Genomic DNA, 19,875 nt, shown 5'->3' on the forward strand with positions numbered 1-19,875 from the left:
TACTGATGAACTTTCCTCTTCTTTGGGGAGGTTAGTTCTGTTAAAAAGCTTGAGATGTCCTGGGGGGTAGTGCGTGGCAAAGCAGCTGTAGCAAAGTAGTAAAGTTCAAAGTGATGGTTTTCCTTTGCTCGTATCTAAATTTACTCAATATGGTTAGAGCGCTTTTATCAATTTTCTATATGTTTTAAAAAGAGTATTTATTGATCAATGACATGCATTCAGTAGTGTGTTGGGCAGAGTGGAATTAGAAGGAACCAGAGGGCATATTTCTTGTCTTGGGATTTAATCTTGTTGAAGTCATGAGATGAAAAGTAAAGGAGCTGGGGAAGAATGTTTATCTAAGGATAAATACATTCTAAATGTCTTGGGTTAGAGTTGAATGATGATGGGAGTGTTGAGTGAGAGACAGATCTTGATAACCTTGTGCTCTATGCCAAGGATTCCATTGGAAATATCTTTGAATCTATCTTAGCCTGAGACCTACAAGCAAGTGGTCAGGACTTGGTGATGTGATCCCGACACAAATTGGCTACAGGGACCAAAGCCAGCTCCATCTTAGCAGATACTTTCCATAAGCTTACAATTTCAGCAGTGTTTTTGTAAAACACGGCCTACGGTTTACAAATGAAAATAAGGCTTCATAATTTTTATTGCCTCTTTTCTCAGGGGTCAGGCCCAGCACAAGCTTGATGACTTCTGTGTTAACACAGAGAACTGACCTGAATTAGTTCGTTTTTGAAGTTTGCTTTCAGTAAAATACCTCGTTCTCTTTTCAAGGAGGATTTTAGGGGAAGATTCTACATTCATCTCTTTATTCATTCACTCATTTATTCAACAAGTATGTATTGGGCATTGAGGAAGCTGTCTTTCTATGTCACTGAGTGATTGGCTAGACTGAATAATTAACATTTCTCTTGGTCATTTTGGTGTGGTGGGTGCAAGGTTTCTGAGATGCAGCCTATCAGGAAGCTCATCTCAGAGTCTTTCTAACAAATCCTTTGGTTCGGGGAAACCTCACCAGGCTTGATTCTCCCAGCAGTGCGATGCTCATTAAACACAGTGAAAGGCTGTCCAGTGACACCCTGTATCTGACATGGGAGCGTGAATGTATTAACCGCGCATTTGGGTCAGCATCCATCTTAGTATGTTTGCCAGACTTGATGTTCTTTATAAAAGTTAGGGTGAATTGGAGCATGAAGGGACTCCATTCGAACCAATGCTCTCACCATTTGCAAAACTGTCTTAGTGTTCTTGACATCATGCTTCATTCTGTTACAACTTTACTCCTGGAAATCCCCAGTGTACGACTGTTACCTGCAATTGTGTTTGAAATTGGGGGAGGTTATTCCATCCCTGCCACTAAGAAGCCATAATCCAAGGCCTGTTTCTGGGTCTGAGCAATATAATAATATCAGAAACATCTCATAGGTCAGGACAGTTTCTGGTGGTGTCCCCAGAACAGACTGTGTAGATACTCTGCAAGATCTCCCAGGTTGGCTATTTGCCCTGAATTTCAAGTGAGGGAATCATTGAGAAAATTTTTTGAAAACTGTAAAAATCTAAAGAAGTATTATTATTGTCTCCCATGACCTGTGAATTCCTCAAAAGCAGACACAGAAATGTTTATCTTTTTTCTCCTTGTTTATAATGGGATCTGTCATATGTGTTGAGTAAATGCTTAAAATGAGTAAAAGAACTGATAGATCTGAAACTTCCTTTAATTATTTCTTATGGCATTGTCATTCAGGGTTCATCTGGATGTTTCTTGACCTGTTTGTATTTGCAGACCATTTTGGGGATTAATATCTTAGGTATGTTTACTGGAAGAATGGACTGTTGGGAAATTATATTGGTGTGTTTTTTTTTCATTCATTCAACAAATATTTGAGTGCTTCTCTGTCCCCATCACAAATAAATGGCTAGAACTAGCCAAGAAAGATGAAGTTACTACTCATCTTGTGGAGTTTCCATATTTCTGTGGAGGTGGGTGGGTGGCAGAGGGTAGGGGATGTGAGATGTGACATGAACAGCCATCAAGTAAAGATAATTTTAGCTACCAGGAAACCTGAAGAAGAAATGAGAACAAATATGCAATGGTGATGGATGTGGGAGAGTGGTGAGAGGCTGGTTTAGATTGGATGGTGAGGAATGGCCTTACCAAGGAGGTGACTTTCTCTTTGAAGAGTCTCTCTTCGGAGAAATCTTTTGATCAACGCTTGCAAGAACAGCTATTTCTAAAACCTGCTCTTCTGCAGTTGAATATATAAAGCTGCCAGTTAGTTTCACTATGAGGCCAAAGAATAGGCAGGTAAAGGGCATCCCCTTTATCTGTGGGAAAAGATGCTCCTAGAAACTGGGAAGCAATCAAACCCTGTTTCATTTAACTTGTGTTTTTGTCCAGTGTCATGGGTACCCAGCAATTTATGGCAGGACACTTAAAATACTTGTGATAACAGACTTCCTTGTGATAGCAGTCTGCCTGCCTGCCTCCCTCTATCCATCCATCCATTTATCCATCCATCCACCTGCCCATCCATCCATCCATCCATCCACTCATCCTTCCATCCATCCATCCATCCAACCATTTGTCCATCCATCCATCCATGCATGCATGCATGCATGCATCCACCCACCTGTCCATCCATCCATCCATCCATCCACTCATCCATCCATCCAACCATTTGTCCATGCATGCATGCATGCATGCATGCATCCATCCACCCACCTGTCCATCCATCCATCCATCCACCCATCCATCCATCCATCTATCTATCCATCCACCCACCCACCCATCCATCCATCCATCCACTCATCCATCCATCCATCCATCCATCCATTTATCCATCCATCCACCCACCCATCCATCCATCCATCCATTCATCCATCCATCCATCCATCCATCCATCCACCCACCCACCCATCCTTCCATCCATGCATACACCCACCCACCCATCCATCCATCCATACACCCACCCAACCATCCATCCATCCATCCATCCATCTACCCATCCAACCATCCATCCATCCACCCATCCATCCATCCATCCACCCATTTATCCACCCATCCATCCATGCATCCATGCATCCATCCATCCACCCATCCATCCATCCATCTCTTTGTTCTTTCCTCTTTGCCAAGAAGCAACTCTGGAAAAAACCAACCTAACAAATAAGTTTCCATTTTACATTAAAGCGCACACACACACATACATACACACAGACACATATACACACACACACACGGAGTATAAAAGCTGTAATACACAAATTAATCCAATCTTCCTGTAACAGCAAAGCCAGTTTAAAACTCTCTGAGTTTTTAGAGCTCAACACAAGGTCCAGTTATGGAATAGAGCATTTGGGCAGGAATGGAACCACTGGTTAAAGCATTCTACAGGCTTCCTTTAGGACTCATGGGATGGCAGGCAGGGTGGAACTTTCAGGGTCTGCTTTCAGAGAGCTTTAGACTGTGCTTCTCAAAGGGCTGCTCTTGTAACATTTGTGGGTGATCAGGCAGGCCCAACATACAGTCAGAAATTTTATCCCTGAAGAAGGGGGGGGAAGTAGAAGGTAAATGGAGGACAAAAGAAAAAGAAGTCAGAGGCGCCTGTGATGAGATAAGCCAAAACAGAAGCCTCAGGAAATACTACTCTGGGCACCCGGACCAAAGGCGGACAACCTCAGAAACTATATGGGGAGAAGCAGTCTATATACGGTAGGCATTTAGGAGATTTGTTAAATCAATTAATTTATACATTAATTAAAAGATGAAAGATTAGTTTTTTAAAAAAATATTTCTACTAAGTAAATTCTTTGTTGATTATTTTAATCTTCAGATTCTCATGCTGTTCATGTTGACAGGCATTTGATTGCATTTGTCGGCTGTGTTTTTCCATCATTTCTGTAAATTATTGGGATACACGTGATTTCCTCATTATAGTTCATACATTTCTTTATTTTAACAGTTTTACAGTTATTCCCATATTAATTTTATAATAATAAATTAAAAATAACTTCTAATGTATACCTCATTAGAGAAGGACCATGTCTATCGTATTACCGTTGTATCCCCAGCTTTCCACAGTGCTTGATATAGAACATATACATTTGTTAATGAATGAATTTGTTGGCATGGGGAGGGGAACAAGTAAGCTTCCAAAAATGTGTGCAGCAAAATAAAAGTGGGAAATTCGTCACCAAGGTCAGAGAAGTTCCTAGGAAACTTAAGTTTCAGAAAAAGAGAATGATTTGGGATAAGTTATAATAAAATACCATCCTAACTAGTAGAAATGGACATCAATTAGGCTCCTATTTTTTTCAAGTTCTCATGCCTTTTTTTTCTTTTCTACTTCATAGCTCCACCTGAAGAAGACTGCACATCAGTCACAGACCTGCCCAATGCCTTTGAAGGACCAATTACCATAAGTACGTATCTCTTTTAACCTTGATTGAGTTGTCCTGTTCTTGGAGAAAGGATGAGGTGCATTTTCTATGTTTTATAAAATAGCACTTATTTCCCTAAGGTTAGGGACAGTGGCTATGATTTACCGTCCCTTCCCCTTTTCCTTCGATGACTTAAAACTGCTTTCTGGTTTACCCCAATACATTGTTCCTCAAACATCAGTCGTCTGAAAACTACTTTCAGATTTTTTTGGCATCTCTGTGGACACAGAACTATCTTTTACTTGATATTTTTCATTTAATTGACCCATTCTTTTCTACTTAAAATACATTTAAAAAAACTGCAAATGGAAAGCCAACATCTCTGGCTATAAATAAAATGTAACCTTAAAAATAAATGTAAATGTAAGAAAAATTAAATGATGTTCTTAAATTCTAGCTGCTGAAGGCTCTGAGTCTGAGCTATGTTCTCTCTCTCAGAGACAGGGATTGATAAGTGTCAGGGGTAGGGACATTCTGGCCCCCCAAATTTTCTGTTTGATTTAACTGGAGTATTGAAAAATGATAATAAAGGATACAAACTTCCTGATATGCGTTTCAGCATGATTTACAACATGTCGACCTAAAACCATCTTGATTATCCTCAGAAGTAGGCAGTTGGCACTGTGGAAAATGGAATATTTCAGCCAGAACTTTCAAATAGGTCAACCTGTTAACCTTGACCTGATCGACTCTGAGCCTCATTTTTTGAGAAGTATCACAGTGATGAGGAGGCTGGATTTCTGCCTCCTAAGAGCCAGACCCCTCCGTGTGCATGGGGACAGTGGTGATGGTGGCAGGGGGACCAGAATCGTCCTGGACCACACAGTTCCAGCCCCCCACAGTTAGGAAAGAGATTGCCCCTGGCCTATACCTTGGAAAAGGAAGGGGAGGCCTGCACTATGAGGTGCGCTGTCTACATCAGGCCTGGTTTGAAATCCTAGTTCTTTACCACCCGGGTGATCTGAGCCTCAGTTTTCTCATCCGAGTAATGAAACAACATTTGAAATTTGTCATGAAAATTAAGAAAGATAATGTGTCTGATGCACGCCTGGCCCATAGTAGATGCTCAATAAATGCCCCATTTCCTTGGTCCCCACAGATCTCTCTCAAAGTCTAGACCTGTTCAAGTTTAGTCATATTTTCTCGTCAGAGCTTTATCTGCAGAGATAATTAGGGTGATTGAGACTTTGGAATGTTTTCAAATTTATGTTTTATTAATAGTTCTACTTGGGCAATCTAGATAGGCAGACAGACAGACTCTTTAGTCCTACCAATGCCATACAGCAGAAAATCATTTCCGCTAAATGCACACTTGTGAAGTGAGTGACCCACGCTTGAAGGCAACAAACACATTCAGAGGAGAACGATGAAAGAAGTCCTCCTTGCTCTTTCTCCTCCTGTCATTCTAGTCATCTGCTTGTTTAAACCAAAGACTTTGACCTTTGTATACATCTGTGCTTCTTCATTTTAGGTTGAATTTCACAGAAGATGGCAGAGGCTCTGTCGATATTTAAGCATACTGATTTCTTAGCCAGGACTGGAAGTTCATTTAAACTGACATTTGCCGCTTAGAAAGAAAATTTAATTCTTTGTGGATTTTTAAATTTATAGGCATACCTCAGAGGTATTGCGGGTTAGGTTTCAGACCACCGCAATAAAGTGAATATTGCAATAAATTGTTTTGGTTTCCCAGCACATAGAGAAATTACATTTATACTATACTGTAGTCCAAGTGTGTAATAGCATTACGTTTTAAAAAAACATGCCTTAATTAAAAATATTTTATTGCTAAAAAATGCTAACCATTATCTAACAACGCAGAGTTTCCACAAGGCTTCAAGGTGTAAAACACAGTATCTGTGAAGCTATAAAGTGAAGCACAAATAAATGAGTTATGCTTGTATATTCCCTGCTGAGACCGATCACTTCTTTGTCTCCTATTTCAAATCCTTTCTCGAAATAGGTGGAATTAATAGCAACAAATATCACATGCACTTGAGAAGGGAGGGTAGGGACCAGGCAGGAGAATTATCACTTATTGAGCACCAACTCTGTCTTGAATACTACGCTAGGCACTTTCCATACAACGTATCATATAGTGCTCATAGCAGAAGGTAGTATCATCCCTATTTTACAAATGATGAAACTGGAGCTCAGAGGGTTACCTACCTTGTCTAGAGCCACACAAAGCTGGGACTCGAACCTGGGGACTCCCAAACACACCCTTTTTCCCCCACCGCATTTCCAGGGTGTGTGGGTAGGCAGGGAGAGTTCACTTTCTTAGTGCATCAGTCACTCTATCCCCCCAACTAGAGAGGTAGTTAGGTGTTGGTTTACTTCATAAAAAAGAAAAATAGCTTTGAAGTCTTCTAAGATAAGCCACAGTTTTCCTGCAGTCGGAAAACGTCAGCTGTCCAGCTCTGAAAGTGCCTTCTCTGTCTCCCAGCTATTGTTAACCGTGATGGCACCCGTTACACCAAGAAAGGGGAATACAGAACTAACCCCGATGACATCAACCCCAGCACCACTCCCGAGGAGGACATGAGCAGTGGATCCTCCAGTGAGAGAAGCACTTCAGGGGGCTACAACATCTTCCACACCCATCTTCCAACCGTGTACCCGACCCTGGACCAAGATAGTCCCTGGGTCCCCAGCAGCCCAGAGACTACCTCAGCTACCAGTAAGGAGAATGAATCACTGTGCTTTCCAATAGCGATTCGTTTGCAAAAAACGTCTCTGCTCTTCCTGAGCGATCCCCACTCACCTGTTGATTGCCTCCGTCTCTAGAAGGTGGTGACATCATCTGGGGAGGCGGGCTGCTATGGTTGTCAGTGCACCAGTGCACAGTATGCATTGACTGCTACTGCCTACCTTTTTTTTTTTCATCTACAAGAAGTACCATATTGGAAGTTTTTCAGAAGAACTTCCCTTGTTCTCTTGTCCCAGAGATACGGTGACAATTCAAGCCTGATGCAGAAGCTCTTTTCATTTTTGCATGTTTCCTTCTTGTTCTTATCCATCTGTGGTTGTTTTCATAAAGTTGTGATCATAGCATATGCATGCCATTTCATCTGCTACTTTTCTCAGTTTAATTTTATATTTTTAGGTTTTAACCTGATTTATATTCACATTATTAATTGAGTAATAATTAGTCATATTCACTACCCATGATTTGCTAAGCAATTCCTTTGTTTTTGGTCTAAGGAAGCATACCTGAAGGAGTTATCTGATCAAAGTAATCTGCTTAAAAGTTTGCTATCCCAGCTGGTAGGGGAAGTTTCTTAATTCTTGCTTGGTTATGTGGGTATCATTACTTTGGGACAGCTAGAGTGCAAATATGTAAACACTGCGTTAGATTTCTTTGGGTTTTTGGCCCCGGGGCTTCACTTTCATTGGAAGGTGTTTACATTTTCCCCTTGTCTCCTTCTCTGCTTCCTTCTTTGCTTTTCCCCTATGGTTTGTTTGTTTCCCAGATGGGCTGCGTCCCTTCTGTGGAGGATTATTCACGCTCAAATAGGGCAGCTGCTTCTTCAGCAGCTTTCCTACTATGGTGTGGATTTTCTCTTTTCCTGGCTACGGCTCTTGAGGGGTGGAACTCGGGTCTTCAAAGAGTGTGGCAGAAATTTACTAGTTTGCAAATGCTCCAGACAGGGCCCTTTTCTATTCCTCATCACCCAGAAGCCAGGGAAATCACCAGAGCACTAGGATTTTTTTTTTTTTTTAACATCTTTATTGGAGTATAATTGCTTTACAATGGTGGGTTAGTTTCTGCTTTACAACAAAGTGAATCAGCTATACATATACATATATCCCCATATCCCCTCCCTCTTGCGTCTCCCTCCCACCCTCCCTATCCCACCCCTCTAGGTGGTCACAAAGCACCGAGCTGATCTCCCTGTGCTATGCGGCTGCTTCCCACTAGCTATCTGTTTTACCTTTGGTAGTGTATATATGTCCATGCCACTCTCTCATTTCGTCTCAGCTTACCCTTCCCCCTCCCCGTGTCCTCAAGTCCATTCTCTATGTCTGCGTCTTTATTCCTGTCCTGCCCCTAGGTTCTTCAGAACCATTTTTTTTTTTTTTTTTTTTTTTAGATTCCATATATATGTGTTAGCATACGGTATTTGTTTTTCTCTTTCTGACTTACTTCACTCTGTATGACAGTCTCTAGGTCCATCCACCTCTCTACAACTAACTCAATTTCGTTTCTTTTTATGGCTGGCTAATATTCCATTGTATATAGGTGCCACATCTTTTTTATCCATTCATCTGTCGATGGACACTTAGGTTTTAATGTAAGGTTACTTTCTCAACAGTGTCTTAAATTTCTGTTAGCATCTTGCTGAGAAGGGTGATACAAATAGAGTTGGGTTGTGATCATTCTCCTCATATTCTTTGAAACATTTCAAAAAGCACATATTTTCAAACTTCCCATGATTTCCCAGATTATTTGAGTTCCCTGCCTTCATAAAGTAGCCACATTGAAGGGGTTTATCATCAGGACATGCAATTTTGTCAGATGTTGGCAAACGCAACAACTAATGGTCTCAGCAGGAAGCAGATCGGGTCTATCCTAAAGTCCCGTTTCCCGCCAAAGAAGAAAATAGTGACAGAAGACATCTTGTGGGAACCAGATGAAATTAACATTCAAGCTGCTGACAGCCTATAGAGAAATAGTATTTCACATGTCCTTTAAAAAATGCAATGAGGACATTTTATAAACATTCATAGCACATCTTTTAAAGGACCGCGCCTCTCCTGCCTTAATCAGCAAACATATTTTGAAGACCTACTACGTACCAAGCTATTCTAATGCCTGGGACCTATTGGTAAACACCCTTAGAAAGTAATATTGAGGAGAAGTAAGGGTTAGTAACCTAGTCATTCATTCAACTGGTATTTGAGGTCTTCTCTGTGCAAGACATTGCTCTAGTTACCAGGGACTCAGAGTTGGACCTACCTTCATGGAGCCTATATACTGTTCAGAAATCAAGGAAATGATTTAGTTAAAAGTATGTTTACTTAAATACAAATAGTTCAGGATTTGGGTTGAGAAAAGAATGGTGTTTTCCTCTTTCCAGAGCACTTAGTTAAGTTTCAGTAGTTTAGGAAGAGAGAGACTTGTATGCCCAGCAGAGTGAGTCCAGAGCCAACCTGAGAGTCATGGAAGTGCTATAGAACCCATTACGGCAGTGCCAAATAAATCAGCTCATGGGAAGAAAGGTGTCAAAGAAAAGAATCAGGTAGAAACTTGAACATAGCATATGGTGTACTCAAACAAGGTAGCGCTGGTTCATGAATAGACCATAGTTTCTAAGCCCAGTGAGGAGAATCGCAAAACCTCATGAGTGTTGGACTCAGAGTTGGGACTTACCAGGAGGGAGTGATTGCAAATCCCCTCTAATGCGTACAGGAGGGCAGAAGTCAAGAGGAGGGCTGGCTGAGCACAGAGAAGAGTATCTTTGGCTTGTGTGGCTGATTCCATCCTTAAGTGTCCTTAGTGGGTGGCAATAGGGAGAGCCAGTGAGAACGACCATCTGGGTAGGTTTTGACTTCCAGCAGGCTCTCTATTATAAATGTTGTTTTTGGAAGTGCTTTCCTGGAGGCATGTCATAAGCCTTTTTTCTATTGGTGATCAGGAATTCTTTGGAATCCAAAAACTTAAACTAATTCAGGAAGCAGACTCCTGCCTTGGAACTCTTTAGTTCCTTGTCTTCTGGGTGTAAAAGAAAAATATATATGTGTGTGTATATATATATATTTAAAATTTTTATCATTATTATTATTTTTTGGTCTGGCATGATTTACTTGGGTGGGGAAAATTGAAAACTCTGCTGTCTTGGCAGTAGCTTTTTTCCTTTTCCCCAAATCTCATACACCTCTTTTTAGGAAGACAGAAATAATGCCTATTTCTGTCTTGCTTTTGTATGTTTGCTTCCTGTTGGTCTCTATCTGATGTACTATAGGGTGAGGGTGTCCAGAGTTCTGCATCTTTAATAAAGTTACTGAGGTAAGAAAGTGGTGGAAAGTGGAAAATCTGCAGATTTTCCAAGGGGATGCCCAGGTTTATCTGGGGGCATCAGTGGTGAAATTGGTCCCAATCTCTCTAGTCTATTCTGTGTAAATGTGTCCTTTGTAGCATAGAGCATGTTGTGTAGGTAGTTGACATTGGGTGTGTATAGAGTCAAAGCTTTTAACCTGGAGTTCATGGACATCCAGTAGGTTCAATGATAGGCCATAAGCTATTTAAGAGCCACCAAAAATATGCAAAACTTTGAGAATACGTATGTGTAGGATCTGTTTTTCGAGGAGAGAAGCAATAACTTATATCAGATTTTCAAGGGCGCATATGACTCAAACTGGTTTTTAAAAATCTCACCTGGTTTAGATGTTTATCCTGATGATCTTTGCCATTCTTCTTCTACAGGGAAACATGCTCGACTCAAGTCTAGCTTGAGAGTCAAGTGCGAGATTTCAAATTGCAAAATAGCACCGATTATCCTTTCTCTAATTTGCATAGAGTCCAGAATTTCTCTAACTTGGGCGGTTGTGTTTCTTTTCTGGAAACACATTCTGAATTAGAATTAAAAGTGACAGAAAGTGTTAGATGGATACTTGACAAAGCTTTATCTGATTTCAACACTTTGAATACACACCCTTTGCAAAGTTCCTGCTCAAGTATAAAGCTTGACTTGAGATTAATGAGTGTGGGTGGAACTTTGAAATGCCAGTTGTCATCACAAGCTTCCTGGGTAAAATGATAGACAGATCCAAAAGATACAAGCAAGCACCTCTAAAGATATTCCGAAAATAAATGAATGATCCAGTTCATGGCTGGGTCACCCAATCAGGTAGCTATAAAATCTCTTTTCCATCACGGGTTATTCAGTTGCTACTTGGGTTTGTTCTGAGCCTGTATTCAGGGGTCTCCGTTTGAAGAATGGGTAGCACTCTGTGGTTATCCATACAGAATTTGCATTTCTGATGTTGTCCTAAGATTCTAAGAGACTTTAGGAGACTGGAAAGATAAAATCAGGCCTCACTCTTCTCTAATCTTCACTCTATAGTATATGCATACATTTTATATAGACAGGACTGAGAGTAAAGGTTTTCTAGAAAGACCTCACAAAATGATATTTTCATAATTGATCCAGTTACTTCAACGGTGCCCTCAAACAGCCATGCAGCAGCTCAGGAGCAAAATAATTGGATATGGCCCCCATTTGGTAATTCACAGCCTAAGACTCAGGATCAGACAACAACAGCAATGGCAGGTAAACTGTTACGTCTTTTGCTTATCTGTTGTCCTAAATGCCAAGCCTTTCAGTGTTAATGGAAGGGACACCATTATCATGCTGAAGTTCCCTACTGATGTTCTGTCACCATCCTTAGAACAGGATCTTGGTACCGTTTCATTTAACAGAGAGGCCCACAGATCTGGGGACATGACTGGATTCTGCCCAATGTCCTACTTGTTTTCCTTTGGCAACATGCACGTAGAATCAGAATTATTTTTCCTTCAGAGCTTCAATTAAGAGATTAATTCAGAACATGTCCTCTTGAAAGAAGTCTATTAGAAAATGCATACTCCTACTTTCCACTGATCTAATTATCACAGCCAGTAATAATAATAGAGGAAAATACTGATTTACAGATGGAAAGTACTAGGCCCTGAACAATTGTTTGGACATCTGATACCTCAACTATAAAGTGTGGGAAGTGACCTGTTGCTTTATATCAAAATCTAGGCCTCTAAAAAGCTCCCTGGATGTATGACTGTTAATTCTAAATCACTGTAAAGTGTTTTTGAGAGTTTGAGAGCTTTTGCGGAAAAAAGATTCAAAGTCTATAACAATGGGATATTATAAGCATACCTTCACTTACTAACTTTCGTTGATGGAGGATATGGCCATATTTCAAAATAATTAAGCATTTTTTATGCAGGAAAAGAGTTATAAAAATGGTCCTTTACATTTGCTTAGTTTATAATACATTGAATAAACTGTATTTTTTATTTTCACAAATACTCCTGTGAGGAAAATAGTACTGATGTTATGTTATGATTGCATATCATACTGATTAAGATAATGCTGGAGAGAGAGAGAGAGAGAGAGAGAGAGAGAGAGAGAGAGAGACTGACTGCAGAATTTAAAAAATGGTATTTTTAAAATGTTGACAATGTTCATCTTCATAGTATAAACACTGTGAAGGAAAAGGTCTTGTCAGTACTTCATCTTGTGACACTTCTGGGCTTTCTTGATAACTGGAAGAAAGAAATCTAATTCACTTTACTTTTGTACTTGGCGATTTAATGATGGTTTCAGTCTCTCTGCTTGAACTTTTTTCAGTTTTTTGTCTACTATTCTGTACTGTTCTTCTGATGCACATCATGGTTGCAGAAATGGCAGTCTTTGGAAGTTTTCAAGTCAAGACTCTTGCTTCTGGTCTTGTTAGTGAGATCATTGGGTCACTTCATCTTTGTTTGTCTTTCCTGATTGATTATCCTATTTTCAAAAACTGGGTCTCAAAATGTTCTGTTCTGCTTTGCAAAATCTAGTGTTGATATAAAAGCGACCGTGGGCAAGGCTGCTAGGGAATTTGGATGCCAACTAAAGTGGAATGGCATCTCTTTCAGGCTTCCACCTCATGTGTCCTTCTTCCACGTATCAGGGGTTGCTGGGGCTATGTGTGTGGGACTGCTGGCAGAAGTGTCATACCCTAAATTCTTGGAGGATGATGTTGGTTGACCAAGATAGAATGTGTAGAAGATGATGCGCGAGGACTCATCATCCTTTAGCATCAGAGACTCTCAGATGTGGAGAGGATCTTAAACAGTCTCGTTCCATCAACATTTCCAGTCGTTTAACACAATCGTTTGACACAATTTTCCTGCTAAGTGCTCTTTCTGATGGTGGGGGTTATAATACTTTCTGTATAATACTGTCATTGTTGGAGAGTTCAGATTATTACCTTTTCAAATCTAACATCTGGAAGAATATTGATCTCCTGAAATTCTCACCACAGGTCCTAGTTTGACCTTTTAGGAACACAAACAAAACTTTAATCCCTTGTTTATGTTATAGCCTTTCAAAATTCAAAGACAGCTCTCACGCTCTCCTCAAGACTTCTCTCTTGTTTAATCATCCTAACTTCAGACAAGTCAAGGTCTGTCCAGCACAGCTTTTTCATCTTCAAGTTGAGGAGCACGAACCAGATGCTGTTTAAGATCCTTCCATCTCTGACATTCTATGAACCCTGGTTTGGGCCTTGGAAAGAAATGGAACTTCTGTGCTTTTTCTCTTTCTTTCCACCATTTGTATCATGTATAGATGACTCTTGAGTGGTAAAAGAATGAAAGCACATACAATGCTATTTCTTAGGCACTGATAATTAACCTTTCAACAATCAATTCAATTATGGTTACAACAGCTTTGATGAGCACTAGTGGTACAACTTCCAAAACAGCAACCAAGAGGCAAGAAGCCCAGGATTGGTTTTCTTGGTGGTTTCAGCCATCAGCATCCAGGATTCATCTTCACACCACAACAATAATGGCTGGTAACGAGTTATTATTATCTCATTTCTTATGTTTTCTTGGCAGTCTTCAGTAATTTTCATTAACCTCGGGGATATTGTCAAAGTCTAAAGTTCATGCTGGTTTCACAAATGTTTTTCATGACCCTGAGATCTATATCTTTGACTTCTTAGTACTAATAAGCAGATTTCTTCTTTCTATTCTATAGAATTAATGTAGCCCAGGAGGAGGCTAATATGGGAGCTGGAGAAGGGGGCTAGGTCTTTCTCAATGACAGAACAAAACTTTGACTCTGAAAGATGTTCTAAAATGACTGAAGTGATAAAAAAGTTCTTGACTTTTATGAGAAAATAAAATAGCATAGGGAGAGCTAACAAAAATCTCCATCAATGGAACTGTTTTGGGGATAGATACTCGTAGGATGCAAAGATAAATGGTCATTCTGAAAGATAGCATGAATCTCATTCAAAATATAGGAAACCCCTTTCTAGTAAAGAGACATCTATAGTAACCACTGCGAAGAGGTGGAGGCTTTCCATCTCCTTTCCTAGGATTGCATCCAAAAGGGAAAAAGTGAGAATTTTCCCAAATATTGGCTACAGTCCATTCTAGTCAACCCTTTTGGTTGACTAATAAATGCCCCGCAAAATTTCTCTGTTAATTGACTAATTTTGTTTTTTTTTTTTTGGCTACATGCTAAAGTATTGATGGGAACTGCAGTATAGCTTTCATTTGCGTTCAGAGCTACAGTAATCGAATGCTAGAGAAGATCAAACCTCATAGCTGGGTGAATAGCAAATAGTGAATACAACTAAGGGATTTTTAGAAATGACTGACGTGTTTAGATTCCAAGGTTTTACTGACGGTGGCTTGATAAAACAAATAGGCACGTGTGAAACCTTTTCGTTCTATTCTTGACACCCTAGCTTTCATGGCATATGGTTAATAATAAATGCATCTGAAAGCATGGGGCTGTGTTTATTGGCCTTCTTTTTCTTTTACTTGTTTGGTGGGGTTATGTCCATATTTATTCTTTTAACTTCCTTAAAAAGAGTGTTCAGTTGTAAAGATCATAGCCAGCTGTTTTTGGATCTATACATTAGCTTCAGAGACCAGAATATAAGAATTTGGGGTATAGAAGTCAAATCTCTCACTTTCTTCTTATGATCTCGGGCATCCTTTTATACATTCTGTGCCTGATTTTCTTCCTTTGTCAAACGGGTTGCTCGGCATCCAGCTCAGCCACTAATGCAAGTCACCACAACAGGTACGGATTCAAATATCATCTCAGCAGGCTGGGAGGCAACTGAAGAAAATGAAGATGAAAGTGACAGACACCCCAGTTACTCTGGATCAGACATTGATGATGATGAAGATTTTATCTCCAGCACCAGTAAGAATAACCAATTCCTGTAGAACCATCTATGCCAGGCTTATCGATTAATCTGAGTGATGCCCAAGAGTGTCGATCTTAGGAAATAGTTAATATGAAAATTGAGCATAAGCCTATGATCCCAGGTTAATTATACCTTGATGAGATTATGAATGAAAAAACTGATTTTTTTTTAATGGAAGCCAAAATATATTTGGAGGAGAAATGGAAAAAATATCTTTTATAAAATTTCTAATGCCTCAGGTACTTCCTGTTTTGTTTATTTATGTGTTAAAGCTGAGCTAGATAACAAAACAGTGCCAATTATTAAAAACAAATAGTGAAACCATTGCATAATAGTATCCAAATTCGTGACAATTATAAACCTTTTTGAGAACAGAGATGGAAATTGAGCTGAAAGGTCCTTTAAAAAAATTCAAAGGTTGGTCTAATAGTCTGCCAAATGACTGAGTTTCCTATACATACCTGTCATGATCTGCGATATTGCTGAACCGAGATGAGATCCTGAACCTGACTCTATCACAGCTCTGCCTTGTTTTTTAGAGAAGATGTGCCTTTGAGGTGCTACATGAGCTCTCTCAGGTCACAGAAGTCCTGTCCATCCAATTGGAACCTGAGGGTTTCATCCCCAAAAGGACAGCACCCCAGGAGGGAGGGGTCCAAAAGCATAGCTTAGGCCTGAGGCATCTGAGTATATGACATCGATACAACAAATACTCGAGATGAACTATATGCTTTATATCTAAGCTTTCAAGTCGTGTATTCCTTAGTTGGACACCCCTGCAGAGCTCAGAGACCTAACAAAGAAACTCTCTTTAGTCACTTCAAAAAGAAAACCAAATACCCCAAGACACTGGAGCTTTACTATTATACTGTCTGCTGGGTTCAGGATGTGGCCACATCTTCTAAGTCGGGCATCAGGAAAGATGTGGTCTTGACACTTGAGAAACTAAACCCTCTTGAGTGGCAAGCCAAACAGATCAACCTGAAAATGAATCGTATCATCAAGCTCCAGGGGAAAACTTCCCTTGATATTATTTCATCTCTGTGGCATATTTTCCGATTTCAGCTCACTTTTCTTCTTGGCACCTGTGCACGTAATCCAGCATGATGCCCTCTCTCTTCCATAGGGGTATGATAACTGCCAGTTTTTCATGCTTACTGAAAATGTAGTTAATGATTCTAAACCTGATTTTATTAACTTGTGAAATAGAGCTGATAGTATTATAGTTCTGAAAAGAGTTTTGTATTATTTGGGTATCAAAATAAAGTTTGAAAGAATTAGGATGTATTTGCAAATAACCTTTCACAAAAGACATTGATTCTGATTTTGTCCTGGTTCTTCTGTCAGGTGCATCTCCTCTTCCAGCCCTATCATTTTGGGTGACAGTATCAGGGCACTGGTGGATGTATGCCCCTTTTTATCTTTGGGGAGCTGCTGTGATGGTGGTTGGTTACCTATGGTGTTTTCTACTGAATGTGTGCATCTTGGTTTTCTTTCATTGGCTATGAATGGCTTGCTCATGAAATGCTTTGTGTTTGATGAGAATACCGTAGGTGTTTGATAAATATAAATATTCAGAAATGTACAGCTAAATCACATGGCTGTTCTAGGTAGATATTCTTTGTTAGAATCATCTATAAGAAAGCTCTGGCTGCGCAGGGTGTTTCTTTCCCCACCAAAACTAATAATGTAAACTGGTCATCATGGTATAACTTTTCAGGTATCTACTCTTCAGCCTGAGGATCTACATGTAGCACACTTGGCAGTGTTACAGATTCCTTGGGCTTTCCATTGCAGAGGGTCCTTAGAGACTGCATGGACAGGCAAAGCGCTGACGTCTTTGGTTCTCCTTGGTGTAGGGCTGGTGTTTTCAAAGCTGTTCTTCCTCCTGCTGCAGCTTCTTTGGCTGCTTTCTCCAGAAGATCTCATGTTCTGACCCCTACGTGTTCTCTGACAGAATGCAAAGGACACTGAGATGCTTAACAGTATGGCTGAAGCAAGCTGAAGGCATTCTCTGCTTTCCCTTCATTTCCACTCAACCATCTATACAGCCTGGTATAGATGACTTACTCTATAGACTAAAGAAGGGAGACATATGCAGAACAAGTGGTGAAGGCTCAAGAAATAACATTCTCCTAATTACTTCAATCATCATTATCACAGTTTCAACCACACCACGGGTTTTTAACCATCCACAACAGAACGAGGATTGGACGCAACCGAGCCCAGGCCATTCGAATCCAGAAGTATCACTTCAGACAACCACAAGGATGACTGGTAATGGGTTACACATACTTAATTAAAGACTTTTTTTTTCCCTCAAAGTCTTTGATGCTGCAGAGGTCAATCATCGGGACACAGTGGGAAATCCAGTTAATATCTCATCACAGATTCTTAGTGAACTTTCATGAGGATACTCAGTTCAGCTTAGGAGTCATTTGTCAATTATATCATCTGGGCACAAGACATTTTATGTTGCTTCATTATAAAAATGAATACGGGGCTTCCCCGGTGGCGCAGTGGTTGAGAGTCCGCCTACCGATGCAGGGGACACGGGTTCATGCTCCGGTCTGGGAAGATCCCACATGCCGCGGAGCGGCTGGGCCCGTGAGCCATGGCCGCTGAGCCTGCGCGTCCGGAGCCTGTGCTCCACAACGGGAGAGGCCACAACAGTGAGAGGCCCGCGTACCGCAAAAAATAAATAAATAAATAAATAAAAATGAATACATTAAAATGGTTTGTGGTGCTGCTCTTGATAAAGTGGTTGTAGTACAATAACAGGTAATCATTAAGAAATGTCCATGCCCGTTGGTTTTCTCTTGGGAGATATTAGTGGATTCACTCCCAAGTATTAAGAGGAGATACTCAGAGGTACTATTTAGGCATTGACCATTAGATGGCATGTACTTTAATGAAAAAACAGAACAATCAAAAGTTGGTTGATAAAAAGTCACAGTGTATATAACCATCATCACGACAGATGTGGACAGAAGTAGCACCAGTGCTTATGGAGAAAAATGGACCCAGGAAACACACTCTTCTCTCAGTCACCGTGGATATCATGATGAAGAGGAGACCCAGCATCCTACAAGCACAAGTAAGAAGGATGGCAGTCATCAGTTCTGGTTTAGTTGAGTTAGTGAAGTCACTCCAGAGAATGGGGAAGACTTTTTTGCAGACATTGGCTACATCTTCTATTTCCACACAGTAATTTCTTTTCTCCCCAGAGCATGAAAAGCTGCCAGATCTGCACACAGTTTCTTAGAAATTGGAATAAAATACTAACTTGTCAGGTGGCCCAAAAGGCCAAAATGTTTAAAAAGATCTGACATACAGTTTTTGTGTTAAAGTTTCCCAGAGGTTCCATTTGGGTAATTTGTGTGTTTTTATGGAAATGTATGAAGAAGAGTGTGTTCTTTCGATGCTTAGTAGTGGGATCTGGAAAGAAAGCATGACAAGTGCAAGGATCTTTGGAATTCTTGTTTTCTATAAAGATCTTTGATGAATTCAGTTTCTTTTTCACATTCTGTTCCTCGCTGCATTGTAGAAAGGCATCCCTTGTACTCTTTGGAAGAAAGTCAATCGCTCAGATGGTCTATATATGAATTCCTTGACTGTTCTTTTTTTTGTTTTTAAGCCCAGGGTAACTTGGGGAAGGCTTTGACGCTGTTATTTTTACTTATGTGCAAACATCTCAGGTTTCCTAAAACAATTTCAGGTCTCACTACTGGCCTATGAGGATAGGACAAAAAAAGAAGTAAGAAGTGTATACTCTTCTTTTTTTATCTATCTCTCAGAGAGATGCCTATGATGTTTGGAATAAAAGAAGCTTTAATTTAGGATAACAGCTTGTAGCATTTTAGAAATTATGGTTCAACCATGATTCTCATAGCCTTGAATACTCCTAAAGCAAAAATGTAAGAAACAATCACTTAGAAGCCAAAGAAGTTTGGGAATCCATGGTTTGAGGAGGTCTTCAGACAACAAAAGAAAAGTTTCAGACATCAGCTAGGACTGAATAGGTTACTACCTCCTGGGCCTTGGACTGAATACACCCATCAGGCCTATATCTCATTATTGACCCCAACAGATTCGATATATGCATGTGGATTATAGGCTGAGTTCACAAAAGAGTCTTCTGATAGAGGAAGGACAGAAGAAACAGAAGTCTCTTCAGAATGGGATTCTGTACCAGTCCCTTCGGGTCCTAGCAGTGTATTTTAGAAATTATTTAAGACGGTTAGTACTTAAAAAGTGGAAAACTAAGAGGCTTGGAATTAATGATCCTATTGTCTAAAGGTGGGGGGGGAGGGCCATGGTTACTAGTTGCAGAACAGGACATAACAGAACGTAACAGCTGCTACAGCAGCTCCTCTGTCAGGACTTGCAAAACATAAGTGGTTCTGGGCGTTATCGAAAGAACATTTACAACTTCCAGAAGAGAGTCGTTTGCAATGGAAATCCGTTACTCTGCTAACCCATATATTGAAGACAACAAGG

General features: G+C 40.2%; 1 protein-coding gene across 9 annotated transcripts in view; it reads left to right on the forward strand.

Moving 5' to 3' along the window:
- CD44 (CD44 molecule (Indian blood group)) overlaps nt 1–19,875 on the forward strand; it is an 86,648-nt gene that overhangs the window by 41,159 nt on the left and 25,614 nt on the right. For 8 of the 9 annotated variants that reach the window (XM_029207259.1, XM_029207260.1, XM_029207263.1 and 5 more), the window contains exons 4-5: nt 4,357–4,425; nt 6,890–7,123. In XM_029207259.1, the coding sequence (XP_029063092.1) occupies nt 4,357–4,425; nt 6,890–7,123 (303 nt within the window). Of the gene's footprint in view, nt 1–4,356; nt 4,426–6,889; nt 7,124–13,872; nt 14,002–15,245; nt 15,372–17,538; nt 17,653–18,355; nt 18,473–19,875 lie in introns of all 9 variants that reach the window. The other variant, XM_029207268.1, reaches the window with a different exon arrangement.

The sequence above is a fragment of the Monodon monoceros genome, unplaced genomic scaffold (assembly GCF_005190385.1).
Source record: "Monodon monoceros isolate NGI ecotype Baffin Bay Population unplaced genomic scaffold, NGI_Narwhal_1 Super_Scaffold_7, whole genome shotgun sequence".
NCBI lineage: Eukaryota > Metazoa > Chordata > Mammalia > Artiodactyla > Monodontidae > Monodon > Monodon monoceros.